The sequence below is a fragment of the Protopterus annectens genome, chromosome 12.part0, assembly GCF_019279795.1.
Source record: "Protopterus annectens isolate FY-2018-M chromosome 12.part0, PAN1.0, whole genome shotgun sequence".
Lineage (NCBI taxonomy): Eukaryota > Metazoa > Chordata > Ceratodontiformes > Protopteridae > Protopterus > Protopterus annectens.
The window spans coordinates 1,505,673,205-1,505,690,009 of record NC_056746.1 but is presented as its reverse complement, the minus strand read 5'-3'; the positions used below and the strand labels follow the sequence as shown (position 1 = coordinate 1,505,690,009).

General features: G+C 41.6%; 1 protein-coding gene across 1 annotated transcript in view; it reads right to left on the bottom strand.

Moving 5' to 3' along the window:
• Positions 1–1,193: 1,193 nt before the first annotated feature.
• The window catches only part of TMEM100 (transmembrane protein 100), a 210,188-nt gene continuing 194,576 nt past the window's right edge, over positions 1,194–16,805 (bottom strand). Inside the window, exon 2 of the mRNA XM_044090478.1 lies at positions 1,194–2,508. Coding sequence (XP_043946413.1) covers positions 2,015–2,413 — 399 coding nt within the window. The 5' untranslated portion in view covers positions 2,414–2,508 and the 3' untranslated portion in view covers positions 1,194–2,014. The remainder of the gene's footprint in view (positions 2,509–16,805) is intronic.

The window sequence follows — 16,805 nt, the reverse complement described above, 5'->3', positions numbered from 1 at the left end:
TGAGATTAAGGTAGACAGAAAGAGGTGGGTAGGTAGAAGGAGTTGGAACTACCAGATTAAGAAAACCTAGTTGAGACTAATCATTAGAAGCACTCTCTCATGGAAAGGTGATAGACAGAAGGAATACGTTGACAGAATGGGTAGCTACAGGCTGTTATAGTTTTAGACATGCCATTTAAAACCTCTACAGAATATAAAACAGTGAGAGGGAAGGACAGAGGCAGTGCCATAACCTTCTACTGTCTAAATTCTGTAAATATGTAAACACCTTGCAATCTGTAAATATGGAATTAATTACAAGACATATCACAGACAACAAACTATGTGTTATAATACGTGCTTTTTCAATTCTGTGCTACATATGCTATATTACAATAATTGCTTTGCCAATTCTGGACTATATTGTATTCCCTTTTGCTCTTTGTATACGGATAGTACATGTTTGCATCATGTTCTTTGTAGGTCATGGCTATAAAGGGTCAGTTGATTATTCCACTTATCTGGTTGCCAAATAAAAAATAGCTGCAACAAACTAGATCTCACTGCATCTTTCTGCTGGCCTTTTTTATGATATATAGGCAGACTTGTTTTAACCAACTGAACTTATGCAGCGGGCCTTTAAGCAGAACAAAATTTGATATCCAGATATAAAAGTAGTAACACATTTAGCCCTCTAGCACCACTCCTTTCTAATCGCAGATGCCAGAACTAGCCCTGCAGTAAAGTTCATCTTTTTTGCAGATGGTGTTTGTAATATCAAAAGCATTCAGTGAAATCCCTGTACTTACTTTAAAATGCATCTTGGCCAACAGTAGTGTAACCAGTAAATAGTAGAATAGTTTTAGAAATTAAGCCATGAATAAAAATCACTTTCAACTGTATCAGTATATACTCAGTCACCCTTTCTTCTATATAAGCATTGCATACTGAAGAAGGCAACATAAAATCAATTCTTCTTGTAAAGAGCTGTGATAATCATTTCATTTATAAATGCATTAAGTGACTGTTTTACAATTTGATCTGCTTTTTACTTTTTTTCTGTTTTTAAAACTCTTCAATACCTCAGTACTAGCAATAATCGATATAAATTTGTTTTTCTCTTATTAGACTGCGTTTCTGACCTATAAAGGTAACCAAGTTGCATATGAATTTTAACGTGCTTTATGGCATAATAAAATACGGCTTCAACAAACTTTTAGCAGCACTGGATTTTTATTATTTTTGATGAAATGTTAAACTGCAACATTTTGTCCATGTATAAAAAGATAGAAAGTGCTAAGTCTGATCATATAACTAAATGATAATTTACAAATATGTAGTGTTTAATACATACTTTAACTTTTTAATACTGAAGACATTTATAACAAATACAATACAGCTACTGTCAGCTAAATCTACATAAAAGTTAACTGCTCGTAAAACTTATTTTACAAAGTACCACAAAAAAGTCAGCCTTATTCAAACACATCTGACTCTTAAATAAAGGTGTATGCACTGAAATTCTTCAACATATGTTACAAAATGATGTCAGCTGTAAGTAAACATTTTTCCATATTCCATTATCTGAATGTTAAACAACTGAAATCTTAATGATTCTCAAAGAGAGTGGATTAAGTGATCTTAGACTTGTTCACTGATTTGATTTATGACATGTCGTCTGTTTCAATAATGCTTCTTGATTTATTTTGGCTTCTAGCCAGAAGTTCCCAGGTACTGGCCAGCCCTCTGCCCCTGTCATGTGCAAACTCGCCAAGTAAAACAAACTTCAGCATACTACCATTATTTTTATACACATTCTATGATGAAAGAGTGGAATTATCTTTGCATTTTAAAAATGGATGTGCATATGTTGTTTTCTATCACACCTCAAGCAATACCACCACAACCCAGAAATACCCAGCAGTTCTCCTTTCATATTAACTGGTGGCAAAAAAAATGCACCGAATCTGCTGAAAAGCTTTGTCACAGAGTGTAATGTGTTCTCATTCCTTCCCAACATTCTCGGGAAAAGCTTCTAAGCGAATATGCTCCTCTGATTTACCATTAAGGCAGTCTGACTCTCTCTCCTTTTTGTCCTTTTTTTTCTTTGCCTAATTTTCCAGCACATGACACTTAAAGCCACCAGAAGAATTCCTGTTGATAACAGGATCAGTCCCAATACTGAAATGATAGACCCATGCGTATTGAAGCTGTATGCAACAGCAGTGACCACAATGCCAGCTATAAGAATGACAACCCCAAAGGGAACAGTGCAGCGATAACAGGAATGCTCTGCACCACCAGTGGCTGCTGTCAGTTGGCTTTCATTAACAAGGGGAACCGCAGTCACTATGCACTCGTTGTTATTACTTTTTTCCATTATAACTGCACCTGGGTACTTCGTTAACAGCTTAGCTTTAACTGGTTCTTCCATTGTGATGAATGTCTAGCGTCTTTAAAACATTTCTTACACTTGGGTTTTGGCCTTCCAAACTTCTAATTCACTTCGGAATACTGAGAGTTGTGTAACTGTAAACATATCAAAAGAATAGTCATAAGCAATGCAAGAATTGATGTTATACTAAATTTGCATCACACTTAGAATTCACATTCAATATACCTTTTCAACAGATAAAACTAAAACCAGTTCAAACAATATCTAGTATATTATACATGCATGCTGAAAGAAAGTTAGTAAGCAAGTGATACAATATACTGATCTTTACTTGTGAAATTGAAAAATATTTTATATTATACATACTGAAAGCAACGCACTTTTATTCCTGTAAAATTCACAGCATTTTAAAGCACTATTCTTCACAGAGTACTGACCCAGATGTGTAAATTAGTTTCACAATCATAAATATACATGTTTCACTCAAAGTGCACAATGCAAACAATGCTGCCAGACATTGCTTTAAGTGAACTGTGCATGTTAGATTCATTCCAGATGACAGCAAACGAAAAGTACAGTTTTGTACCTACCATAAATGTAGATGTTTGAGTGTTCACCCTGCTGCAGTCATCACACTTGGGTTATCCTGCCATCAGGCGGTCCCGCAGTCGGCCGGATTTCCAAAGTTTTGGTCTGACATCGGTTGCAGTCGCCTCATCCCTGACGTCAGTGCGCCAGGGGTACATATATTGCAACCGACGCCATTTTCTTCAGTTTTTCTTACCCCAGATGTCAGGTGCCCCCAAAAAGGTGACCAAATCAGTACCAAATGGTGTGAACACTGTGCAAACACAAAATCCCTTCAGCTATAAGCAAATACATCAGTAAGGCATAGCAGAGGTTTAGCCAGTAGATCAGAGGGGTTGGAGGGAGGGTAACCTGGACTGCAGCAGGGTGAACACTCGAACATCTACATTTATGGTAGGTACAAAACTGTACTATGTTCATCGTGTTACCCTGCTGCAGTCATTACACTTGGGTTGAGTCCCAAAGCTAAGGTAGGGTGGAGGCATCATAGAGGGTTAGTGGACGCAATGAGGCCCTGCAGAACTGCAGTGGCGAAGCCTGCCCTGGACTTAGAATAAAGAGGTAAATGATAGTGTTTGGTGAAGGTGTGCACTGAACTCCAAGTTGCAGCTTCTAAGATTTCCTTGGTAGGAACCCCCCCTGAGAAAGGCTGTAGAAGTAGCTGTTGCCCTGGTAGAGTGGGATCTAATGGTAGGAGGAACTGGTTTCCCATCATGGGTATAGCAGAATCGGATGCAATGGCCTATCCATTTAGAAATGGTTTGCTTGGATATGGCCTTCCCTTGAGAGGCTGTAGCATAGGAAACAAAGAGCTGGTCAGTTTTTCTGAAAGCCTTAGTTTTATCCAAGTAGAAACGAAGCTGCCTGTGAATGTCCAAGGAATGCAGGAGTCTCTCACCTTTGTTCTGGGGATTGGGGTAGAAAGTGGGTAGGTGGATGGTTTGATTTAGAGCTACACTGGAAATCACCTTAGGCATGAAGGAAGGATTAGTTCATAGAGAAACTCTGTCTTGATGAAAAATGAGGAAAGGTTCCACTACCATAAGTGCCTGCAATTCTGAAACTCTCCTAGCAGAAGTTATTGCCAGGAGCAGGGCAGTCTTCCAAGATAGGAACTGAAGGTCTGTGGAAAAAGCTGGTTCAAAGGGAGGTAGCGTTAGTTTTTCCAGAACAAAGTTGAGGTCCCATGTTGGTGTAGGAGCTCTTCTAGGTGGTCTAATGTTTTTCGCCCATCTGAGGAACTGCCTTAGGAGAGGATTTGAAAATAAAGGTGGATTCGTGTCATAGTGAGCTGAAATAGCTGAAGCATGGATTTTAATTGAGGAGAAGGAAAGTCCTTTATGCAACATCTCAGCTAAATACTGCAGAATGTGAGGCATATGAGGCTGAGTTCTGTCTTGGCCTTTAGCTTGGTTCCAAGCAGAAAACCTTTTCCATTTGTCCGAGTAAGCCTTCCTGGTGCTTGGCCTCCTGGCTTCTAGAATAACATCCAGCACTGCTTGTGAAAGAGGGGCTGGTTGGATGCTTAATTGATTTGCCATGCAGCCAGGTTTAAGGTTTTTATCTGGCTGTGTAGAATCTGCTTGTCTTGCTGCGTGAGCAAATGAGGTATTTGAGGCAATATCCATGGTGGGCTGTGAGTCATATTCTTCAATAGCGGGTACCAGTGCTGGCATGGCCAGTCTTGGGCTATGAGAATCATTCGAGGTTTCTCCTTTTTGACCTTCAAAAGAACCTTTGTGAGAAGAGGTAATGGAGGAAAGGCATATACTGTCAGGTTTTTCCAACTGAAGGAGAGAGCGTCCACTTTCCAAGCTTGATGGTGGAATGTCCTTGTACAAAATTTTGTCAGCTGGTAGTTTTGAGGACTGGCAAACAGGTCTATATCTGGTAGGCCCCATCTTTGAGTTATCATTGTAAATATTTGTGGGTCTAGCTACCACTCATGGGGATCTTTGATGTTTCTGCTTAGGTTGTCTGCCAATGTGTTTTTCTGTCCTGGCAAGAATTGAGCTTGTAACTCGACTTGGTAGGCCAGAGCTGTGTTCCATAAGATTATTGCTTGCCTGCAAAGAGGGTAGGAATGTGTGCCCCCTTGTTTGTTTATGTACCACATTACTGTGGTGTTGTCCGTCTTTATTGCAAGTTGTCCAGGCTGTAGTAGATCCTTGAAGGCTGTCAGAGCTTTCTGTACAGCTAGCATTTCCTTTTGGTTTATGTGCAGTTTTCTTTGTTCTGCAGTCCATAGGCCTTGAATGCATTGCCCTGCCATGTGTGCCCCCCAGGCATAGTCTGAAGCACCTGTTGTGATTATTTGCCTGGGTGGGGGCAAGGTGAAAGGCTGACCCTTGTTGAGGTGACATGCCAGTGCCCACCATAGAAATTCCTGTTGAAGGCAGGGAATAAGAGATATCACTGTGTCCAAGTTGTGGCTGTGTTGAGACCATACGCTTTTTAGGTACCACTGTAATTTCCTCATATGCAGTTTTGCAAATGGTATTATCAAAATGCAAGATGCCATGAAGCCCAAAGCCTGCAGAATTTTTCTTGCAGTTGATTGGGTCTTTGTTGCCATTGTTTTGAAATATTGAGTCAGTTGTAATTGCTTGTTTGGTGTAAGATAAGCCTTCTGGGCCGCTGTGTCCAAGCTGGCACACATGAATGTCATTTTTTGCGAGGGTACTAGTTTTGACTTCTTTTTGTTTACTGTGTACCCCAGACAATTCAGTAGATGCTTCACAAAAGCCAGATGTTGTAAGAGAATGTCTTTTCTTTCTGCTTGAATGAGGCAGTTGTCCAGGTATGGATATATTTGAATTCCTCTTTGTCTGCAGTATGCAATTACTGGTGCCAGGCATTTTGTGAATACTCTGGGCGCAGTAGATAAGCCAAAGGGCAGTGCAGAGAATTGATAATGGGTTGAACCTGCAATGAAACGGAGGTATCTTCTGCAACTTTGTCTGATAGGGACATGCAGGTATGCCTCCTTGAGGTCCAACGTTACCAGCCATGCTTCCTTGCCCAACATGGGAAGTAGCTGCTGTAGTGTTAGCATCTTGAATTTGGGAACTTGTAAGTAAGTGTTTAGAATTGAAAGGTCCAGAATTGGTCTCCAAGCATTTTCTTTTCTGGGTACTAGGAAGAGTCTTGAGTAAAATCCTTGGCCTTGCACTTGAGTTGGTACCCTTTGAATAGCTCTCATGGCCATGAGAGCTGTAATTTGTTTTTGAGCCTCTGCCCTTTGATTTTGTGGCAGGTTTGGCATTCCTCTTTTTATTGGCAAGGTTTGAAAGTGGAATCTGTATCCTCATAAAATTATGTCTAGTACCCATTTGTCCTTTGTGACCATGTGCCAGTTGTCTGCAAATAGTGCTAGCTTTCCCCCCAGGGGGGCTGACAAAAGAGCTTTGTTTGGCCAGTTCAAGTGCAAGTCATTGAGTTTGCCTTCTGGTGGATTGAGACCTGTCTTCTCCTCCCTTCTGTGTTGTAGTGCCCCATTGGCGAGGTTTATACAGAGCTTGTGGTTGTCCTCTGCCCCTTGGGCGCCTGTATTTACCCCTCTGAGGCCTGTCAGTGGCTGGAAAGGACCAATTTTTTGTTGGCCAGTTTCTGCTGAAGTGAGGGGGTTGTACTTGTAGGAAATCTTTGACTGTCTGCATTGATTTTGCCTTATCTTCCATTTTCTTTAAAACTTCTTCTGCTTTAACACTAAAAAGAACATCCTGCTGTAAGGGAGCATCTAATAGTTTTGCTTTAACATGATCAGGCAGACTTTGTTCCTTTAACCAGGCATGCCTACGTATAACTGATCCAGTGACAGCTGCCCTGCAGGAGGCCTCTAAAGAATCAAACCCACATTGCAAGGTATGTTTGCCTACCTGCTCGGTGGCATGCAACAAATCCTGTACTTCTTTCAATTCAGATTGTTGAGGGAGGGTGGTTATCTTTTGTTTTAACTGAGAGATCAGAAATTGCTGATACTTAAGCATATGAAATTGACAGTTTAGAGCTCATATAGCTAAAGTGGCTGAGGTATAAACCTTTCCCCCCCCCATCTGTCTAGTGCACTTGAATCCCTTTCAGAAGGTACTGGATTTTTAGCCATGGAAGCCTTAGCCCCCTTGGGACCCTGGGAGATAGTCTCTGGGTCAGCTACTGGGCTTTTGTAAAGAAATTTGTGGGAATCAGGTACTCTGTAGTATCTGTCAGACTTGGCCGGAGCCGGAGGCAGAGAGTCAGGGTTGAAACTGAATTCTAAATAGACATCATCCACAATGTCCAAAACAGGAGGGATGGCTAGAGGTCTGTGTTGGGGGAGTAAAAGAAACTCTCTGAGCCTTTTCTTGGAATCAGAGTAATCCTGACCTTCCCAGTGAAAATGTTCCCTCATAGTGTGTAAAGTTTCCCCAAAAGAGTAATCTTCTGGAGGGGAAGCTGAGGGAATAGAGTCCTCAGCATCAGAATCTTCATAAGGAGAGAAGGAATAGTCTTGGTCCTCAGAGGAATCCGAAGAAATAGACAGTTGTTCAGAGGAAGCAGATTCTTCCTCTAGTCTAGGCCTTTTGTCAGGAGGAGGTTGAGAGCTCCTGATAAGAGAAATCAAATCTTCAGCCATCTTGAGCATCTGTTTCTTAGGCATAGGGCCTTGAACAGGAGACTGAAGTGAAGCCTTTTTCAGTTTGTAAGGAGTCTTCGACTTGGAAAACGTTTTGACTGAAAGAGTCGTCGGTCTGAAAACGCTTTCTGAAACCGATGGCGTTTCAGAAGTACCGACGTCCTTGGAAGGTAAATCGTCGGTAGGGCCTGAAGTAAAAGGCTGCGTCGGCCTAGTACATTCCGTCAAAATATCTGTAGCGGTCTTGGTTTCTTGAACTGCGGTAGTCAGAGGCTGTGTCTGAGCCTCACTGATAACTGGAGAACCTGAGACAGGATCAACCGAGGCCTCGGAATCGGGCTTAGGCCTGGGCTGTCGATCCTTATCCCTGCGCTTTTTGTGCACGCCGGTAGTCAGAAGCTCCGACGGCATGTTATAATTAAATTTTCTGCCAAAAAAGTGTAGTGCGAAATCAAATCGTCTTTTAATAGTACGTTTATTAAATCTAGCACAAAAATGACAAGAAATGACGTCGTGATCAGGGCCTAGGCAAGGTATGCAATAAGAATGAAAATCCTTATGAGGTATTTGCTTCCCACAAGAAATTCAATTGTTAACTATTTCTGACATCGGTCTGAGGCAAGAAAAGTTTCCCCAACGGGGTACTTATCTTTATAGAAGACTTCGGTCTGAAATTCGAAAATCTCAGGAGTCGGCCGACCGGCACTTGTGAACTGCTTCTGCTTCGGGCACCGCGCAGCAAGAAAGACTGAAGAAAATGGCGTCGGTTGCAATATATGTACCCCTGGCGCACTGACGTCAGGGATGAGGCGACTGCAACCGACGTCGGACCAAGACTTTGGAAATCCGGCCGACTGCGGGACCGCCTGACGACAGGATAACCCAAGTGTAATGACTGCAGCTGGGTAACACGATGAACATCAGCTAATAGACTGAGAGCAATGAAGTTAAAAAAACTGACTTAATATGTACTTAAAAAACTGGGAAACAAGACACAACTGTAATCTTTAACTGGCAACAAAATTGGGGAGACAACATATAAGAACATCACTAAGGTGTCTGACACTGACTAACGAGTCCTACATATGAAACACAGCCAATCAGCAGTTAATGGATGCATACCAGAGGCAGAATCTGCACACTTTAATCTAGTCTGGTAACATATACAGAAAGGCCCAATTAATGGAGGGAGGCAGTCAGGGGTGTCTTGTGGTACTAGCCCATAGGGTGCAGCCCCCAATAATAAAATAAACAAAGAAATTACATTTTTATTTACTTGATTTCTTTTTTAAAAAAAGATAATAATAATATTACCATTTTCAGGACTCAGGGCATGCAAAGAGCTCCAAGACCTTATGAGATGTCCTTAAAAGAAAACAGAAAGAAATTGGATTTCTCTTACTATGTTAGAAGGTAAGTATTTTGTGTGTGTGTGTGTGGGGGCAAAAATATGCTGAACAGTCCCAGTTTTCACAGAACGTTTCTGATTTTGCCTGTTTTGGTATGTTTATTTCAAAGTTTGTGATTTTCTGGCAAATGTGAGATGATTGTTGTTAGCTAATTACAGTTTTTTGAGATTCAGACTTAATAGCCATTAGGAAAAAAGTATACTAATGCAAAGCATGTTCATTCCAGAACTTTCTTAGTATACAAGGGCAATATATGTCCCTGATTTTTGTCTTTTGTCACTCATTATTTTTTAGCTTTCTGTTTCATTCTTCTCCTAAGAGGTTGTGGGGGCATGTGCAGATGGTGGGGTCGGCTGCAGATTGCACTGTATTCTGACAGCAGTGAGTTAAGGTGATGCATTTCTGTGCAGCATTTAATTGATTTATAGGTTCTTACTATGCTTATAAGAGATCAACAAGAAGTTTAGGCTCATCACCCAGTACTGGTGGGAAATTAACATTAACCTCCTCCCTTAAGTAGACTTTCTCCACATATCCCCAGAAAAAAATTGAGATCACTCATTCTGTCATCCAGGTTGGTTTTAAAGGTTGCTAAGGAAGTAATCTGCTTGATAGAAAGGGCAGCCTATTCCACAAACAAGTTATACATTGGGTTGGGTATCTGTCATGCCATCTTGGTCTTGCTGATGTGAACATGTGTTTGCTTTACCACTTGTTCTACTTAGGGGAAGGAGTTCAAAAAGTTCTGGGTCACTCTTAGCATAGAAAGCTAAGCAAAAATCGCCCCCACACAGTCTATATGACATTGAGTAAAGCGAAAGACCTTTAGACTGTCTGAGGAACTAAAGGTACTGAAACCTGTGAATAATGAGGGATTATAACTTCTTTTGTCCTTGAGGAGATGCCACAAAGGAAAACCTGTGCTAGATATTAGGATTTTCTAGCCACCACAGAGACATGGTGGTCAAAGTAGAGTGTGTTATCAACATGTGTACACAAGTCCCTGATGTCTGTGTCAAACAAAGTGGAATATTACCTATATGGTAAGCAGAAGTGATTATAGACTTACCAAGGAAACTATGCTATGTTTCCTGTTGCTAAAAGTAAGCCCATGAATAATTGTTTGTACCAGCTCTTGCTGGTGAATTTGAGTATCATAATGGGATTTTATAAATGCTCCTAGTTTGCAACCATTAGCAAAGCTGGTTGATCAACTTCCCTTAATATCAACTTTTATGTCTCAGAAATCGATACCAAAGAGGTGGGGGCCCCAGGATAGAGACTTGTGGTACACCAATATTGAATTATTTTTTGTCTAGAGTAAATACCCCCAACCTTAACAGTATGGCTTCTGCCAGACAGCCAGTTATGAATCCAACAAACTACTGGTTTAATATTGAGCTAACATGGACTGTATGCCCCTTATCCATGGCCTCAATAACCCTTTCAAAGAACTCAGCCAGGCTGAGCAGGCATGATCTGCCTTATACAAACCAAAATGACATGTATTCAGGGATATAATCAAGTATATAATCACTAATTTGTTCAATTATAACATGTTCCACAGCCTTGCAAATAATACTAATAAGACTAATAGGCTTCTAATTCCCAAGATTAATAGAGGGACCACCTTTATGTAACAGTACCACAACTACAATTCTCCATTTTTTGGGAACCAATGACCAATTAAGAGACTTAGCAAAACCCCTCCATTAAGTCTTCGACCTAAGCAGAACTTCTCAGCAATCATCCAGAGATTCTGTCAGAACCCAGTGAAGTACCATTTTTAGTTTTATAAAGTGCCAAAAGGACTTGGCTCATACTGATCTCAGAAAAAAAGAAAGGGAAGTGTGAGGTGGACTTGGGGGAGGGTGGATGGAGTAAACAAGAATATTAGCAATGTCCTTGGGGCCAGAGAAGAGATACCATTTGCGGAAAATTCAGTGCAGAATTGTACATTATCTCTAATCTTCCTAATAGAGCTTATGAAGGCCTTATGGCTATCTTTGGAATTAGCTGCAATCCTAATTTCACAGTTGGCCTTAGATCTCCTAATGGTAAGTTTGAGAGACTTGCCAATTTCAGAGATACTGATTTGAAAAAGTGTGTTAGGAGCACTGTGGGAATTGTCACCACCTGGAAGGGAGCAAGTGGCAAGCAAAACCAATTAAAAACAGAATAAACTCATAATACAAAACTCCAAAGGAGTTGCTAACCGACACTTGCTAAATCAGGATCCACATATGATGAGCTGGTGAAAATTCCTGGTATTCTATAACTTGCTCCATTAGGTGAATAATAAAATGAGGTTTCAGCTAGCTGTGTTGTTGAAGACAGCTTTTTTTCCTGCTGGTACTCCTTATGATCCTAATGGAAGTAAAAAGCTAGTAAAAGGTAGAAGACAAACCTCAGGAGCCATATTGTTTTCTTCTTAGTCTTTATTGGTCATTGTGACATCCCCTCCTCTGGGCCAGTAATCAAGAAACCTGAATCCTCAACACTGACACCAGTGAGGGACATTAACTTAGAACAACAGATACACACAGTATTTTCAGATGCAGGTCTCTACTTCAAGCACAATTTCCATTAAGAGCTCACAGGGAACACACATACAGTCCAGGGACTGGGTTTCCATCTGTCTCTCTCCAGGACACAGTAAGACTCCCACTGGCACAGTTGTAGAGTTGAATCCTCAGCAGAGTGTCCAAGCCAAGTCTTCCACCACTCTCTGTAAAACCAGTGCTTTGTGTCCCTGCTCCAAGTAGCCGATGCACGCACGCACACACACACACACACACACACACACACGCACGCACACACACACACACACACACACACACACACACACACACACACACACACACACACACACACACACACACACACACACACACATACCTTTGGAAAGGCTGGCACATATTTACTCACACTGCTACCCTTTGCCCAGACTATAAGGTAGTTACTGCCACCAGACACTCCAAAGGCAGCTAGTCTAATACTAATACTAAAACTAATACAAATGGTAATGATGACCAAACAGCAAGGCTTTCAGGAGCAGCCACAGTGTCATCCAATAAATATAAGTAGTCTCAAAGGTTAAAATATTCTCTAAAAGACCAGCCACAGTGAAAAGTTTAAATATATTTAATAATAAATAATGAAAGAACATGAAAATAATAGGTTTACTATCATTATTTCGACTCACATTCAGTCGATCGCACTATGTTTGACAACGGAAAGTCGAACACAGCAATATCAAACTTTAAAAGCAAGCCTAGGAACGGTTTTAATATGGGTCAAGATAGGGGTTCACTGCTATTGCCGAACTACAAACCTCGCCCCTATCTCAACCCATGTTAAAACCTGTTCCTAGGCTTGCTTTTAAAGTTCGACATTGCTGTGTTCAACTTTCCGTTGTCGAACATAGTGTGGTCGACCGAGTGTGAGTCGAAATAATGATAGTAAACCAAATAATAAATATCTATTTACAATAAACACCAGAGTTTCATCACAGGAAATATTAAAAACAACACAGATGAACAGTGTCGCTCATCCTATGTTATGATTTAAGATAAACAGGTGGGGTAGTTTGTTTATATGCTTCGTTATACAGAAACACAACAGGATGAATAGCAGCAACATAAAATATAAACAAACCTATTATCTCTGACAGACCATTGCATAAATGCATGCAACAGCTCTTTATAAAATGGCAGTCTGGCTTGCACGTGCTCAATATTTATACACATGTGAAAGACCATAGAAAGCTTCTTAAAGATATACACACATACTGAGCTACATCCTCCCTCTTTAGTGAATTGCCCAAAATAAAATGACATCTGAAAAAGACATTCAGTTATACAGACACTGAGAAAAAAAACACAGTGTTTATGTCCAAGCTGCCGTGTATCTGGAACATGGTCTGGAAATTTGACCTGATCTAGTGATACAGCAATTAGGACTGGGTTTTGCAACAGGGATAGTCACTGGTAAACAATCAGTTTCAGGAGTTTTGGGAATCTTCTCAGGAACAGGGATATTTGCTGGAATGTCCTCTGGAACTGCAACACTGGATAACTCATTCTGAGATCTAGACTCTTTTTCAAAGGCAAGATGCTGCAATACAAGCTCAGACACTGATACCAAATGTTTCCGATTCCATCTAAATTCAACACCTTGTATGATCTCAGCTCTGGACATACACTTTTCATGACTCTAATCCAATCAAAACCTTTGGATGTCTGCATCCTCACTATCTCTCTTTCTTGTAATGGATTGAGCTGTTTGCTGGACTTATCATAATAGAACTCTTGGGGCAAATGCCTTTTCAAAAGTTGAGCTCTTTCTGCCTTGTTGTTCTTAGCACAGGGAACCAACAAATTGTTATTGATTGGTAGTGTGGTTCTGGTTTGTCTCGACAAAAGCCTTTGTGTAGGTGAACCAAGATGTTTATTACGAGGAATATTTCTGAGATTCAGGAGATTCAGAAAAACATTGCTATTGTCTCGTTACAACTTCTCTAATAACTGTTTCGCACTTTGAACTGTATTTTCTGCCAAACCATTTGGTTGTGGGTACTCAGGGCTACTCGTAACATAGGTTCATAGGTATGTACTAGGCTATTGGCCCTAGGGCCTATATAAGCCTAGCCAAACAGTACCCTGGCTTTTGCCACCCAAGAAAATGATTTTCCTGTGCCCCTGTCAAGCAAAGACACAGAAGTGATCCCCAGGATGAATTTCGCATCTCCCATCCAATCATCAAGATTTTTCTTGAAGAGTGCTAATGAGGAGCTTTGTTTGATATAGATAGGTAGTTTGTTCCAGAGTATGGGAAGTCTCTGAGACAGGAATCTATCCCTCCAGCATGTTCTGTTTATTGTGGTGACAAGGTTTAGGTCCCTAGAGCATGTAGCTCGGAGGGATTGGGATTTGATATAGCTTTGTATGTTAGGCTAGAGATCGCCTCTCAGTAGGAAATATGCGACAGAGTAAAGCTGGAGTTTTTTGAGACGGTCTGCGTAGGGCATCTGTTTGAGGCCGGTAATCCTCTTTGTCAGGTATTTTTGTGGCCTTTCCAGTTGTTCATAGGTTCATAGATTAGTACTAAGCTAACTGCCCTTGCGAGCCATTTTAAGCCTAGCCAATTATCCCTTGTGAGATTCAAACCCTGCACCTTGTGCTTGCAAGGCAAACACCTTAACCATTAGGCCACCCACCCAACTCTAAATTGTTGTAGATGTCTTGTGAGGTACATACCAAAAGGGGCGTTGTACTCTATAATGGGTCTAATGAGTGATGAGTAGAGGGGAACAATGACCTCTATTTTCCTGGATAAGAAACCTTTTGTGATGAGGTGTGCCACATAGAAGGATTTCCTGACTACTGTGGCGATGTGATTAAAGGAGAGACTACTGTCCACCTGTGTCCCAAGGTCTCTTATCACACTTTCAGCATTAAGTAGACTATCGCCCATGTGGTAGCTCATGGGTACAGAGTTTTCACCAAATGGGATGACAATGCACTTTTTGGCACTGAGCTTGAGGCCATGGCTTTGACACCAGGCATCTGTCTCAGTGAGGCCCTTTTGTAGGATGTCCACTTCGTTAGGAGTTTCGATTATGGCTCCTAGTTTGCAGTCATCTGCGAACTTTGTTAGCCAAAGACCTTCTGTGTTAGTCTGTACTTCAGATAAGTAGATACCAAACAGGAGAGGACCTAGGGCTGAACCCTGAGGTACTCCACTTGTCACTGGTCTGAAGTGGGATTTAGAGTCTGCTACTTTCACAGTGTGGGTTCGGTCAGTGAGCCAGTTGGCAACCCATCTTGTGACATAGGGATTTATACCTAGTTTAGTGATTTTGTCTATAATTCCAGAGTGGGGGATGGTGTTGAAAGCCTTGGCGAGATCTAGATAGGCTGTGTGTACCACCTTACCTCATCTACAGCTTTGGTGACTGCTTCAAAGAAGTCTATCAGGTTTAGGAGACATGATCTGTCTTTTACAAACCCGAACTGGGCAAGGGCAGAGTTTGGAGATTACCAATGTCATTGTTTATAAATTCCATAATGATACGCTCCATAGCCTTGCAGACCAGGCTAGTCAAGCTAATGGGGCAGTAGTTCCTGGGGTCCGTGGTGGCTCCCCCTTTGTGGAGTGGGATAACTGTTGCTGTGCACCATTCAGTGGACACAAAGCCTGAGGTGAGGCTATGATTGAACATGGTACTTAGGTGGGGTGCCAGTTCATTCTGTAGTTCATGTAGAACGCAGCCCGAGATGTTGCCAGGTCCCATGGATGCTGTGTTCTTGGCTTTGGAGAGTGTGTTTTTTACCTGTGCAGCCATGATTACAGGTACTTTCCATTTTTCTGGTATAGAGATGGGCCCTTTAGGGGATGAGAGAGGGGTAAAGTTAGCACTGAACCTATCTGCCAGGATGTTGGCAATATCAGTTGGTTTTGTATATTTAGTGCCATTGTGCTGTAACTCAGAGCAGATCAGAGTGTTACTATTGAGATTCTTGACATAGCTATAGAATGCTTTGTGGTTGTCTTATCAGTGGCGATTTTGTTTTCGTAACTAGCTTTGGAGGATTTTATGAGGGATCTCAGCTTCTTACTGAGGCTGACCACGGAGTTCCTCAATCATGGGATTTTACTCTTTTTTGCAACAGTTTCTTTCTTCTGTTGTAGACTGTGTACAGCAGGGGACCACCAGATTGGCTTCCTTTTTTTGGAGGATAGCATCTTGGTTCTGTTAGGGATTGCACAATCCATGCACTCGTGTAAGTGCTTATAAAGTGCAATTGTATAGGATTCAGCAGTCGTATCTCTATTGTCTGTCAGCATGGATGTTGTGAAGTTTGCCACTTCTGTCTTAAGAAGCGTGACGTTGGCTTTGGAGAAATTTTTTATGGTGGTTTCCCTAAAGGGGGTGGGGCTGGGATGTGGATGTCTAAGGTGATTTGCTTGTGGTCGGAACTGACAAACGAGGAATTGATCTCTGGTGTGGAACACCGGTTGCCCATGTTGCTAATGATCAGGTCCCCCTGGTGGGGGTGTGGATAAGTTGATCCAAGGTACTGGAATTTATGAATTCCAGAAAACATTGAACACAAGAGTTGGTACATGAGTAGTTTTCCCAGTTAATGGTGGGGTAGTTGAAATCGCCCATTAGGTGTTAGGTTGTACCCTAACATTTTCCAGTGTATCAAGAAATGAGGAGTGGAAATCCTGGGGCATGGTGGGGGATCTGTAGCAAGCTACAATTTGCATTGCAGTCTTGCCCAGAGTTAGTTGCACTTGGATAATCTCAGATGCATTATGCTGAGCAACTAGTCTGGAGGTGTGGATATCCTTAATGAATATGGATACGCCTCCGCCTTTAGTGCTTTGGTCCAAGTTAGGTGGCCAAAAGGTATGGTATGAATTATAGCCTGGTAATGCAGGGGTGCTCTCTGGAGCATTGAACCAGGTCTCTGTCACTGCACAGATGTCGATGTTCTCCATTTTAAGGAGTGCCTCGAGTAAGTGCATTTTGAGGTTTAGACTTCTAGCATTAAGTAGCATTACCCTCAAATTTTGCTAGCTTGTACCTGTTACGGTGGTGAATTTATCATTTGAATCTTGCCTAAAAAAGGCACTATAGGGGTGGCAAGAGCCTTAGCCAGCATCCGGAATCCCAAGGGCGACAGATGCAGGCCATCTCTGGCAAAGCATCGTGGTTTGCCGACCATGTCATCTCAGGCAGACAGATACTGGATCCCCTTAAAATGACACCAGAAGCTTAGCCAATTGTTGAAGTCAATCATTTTGTCCT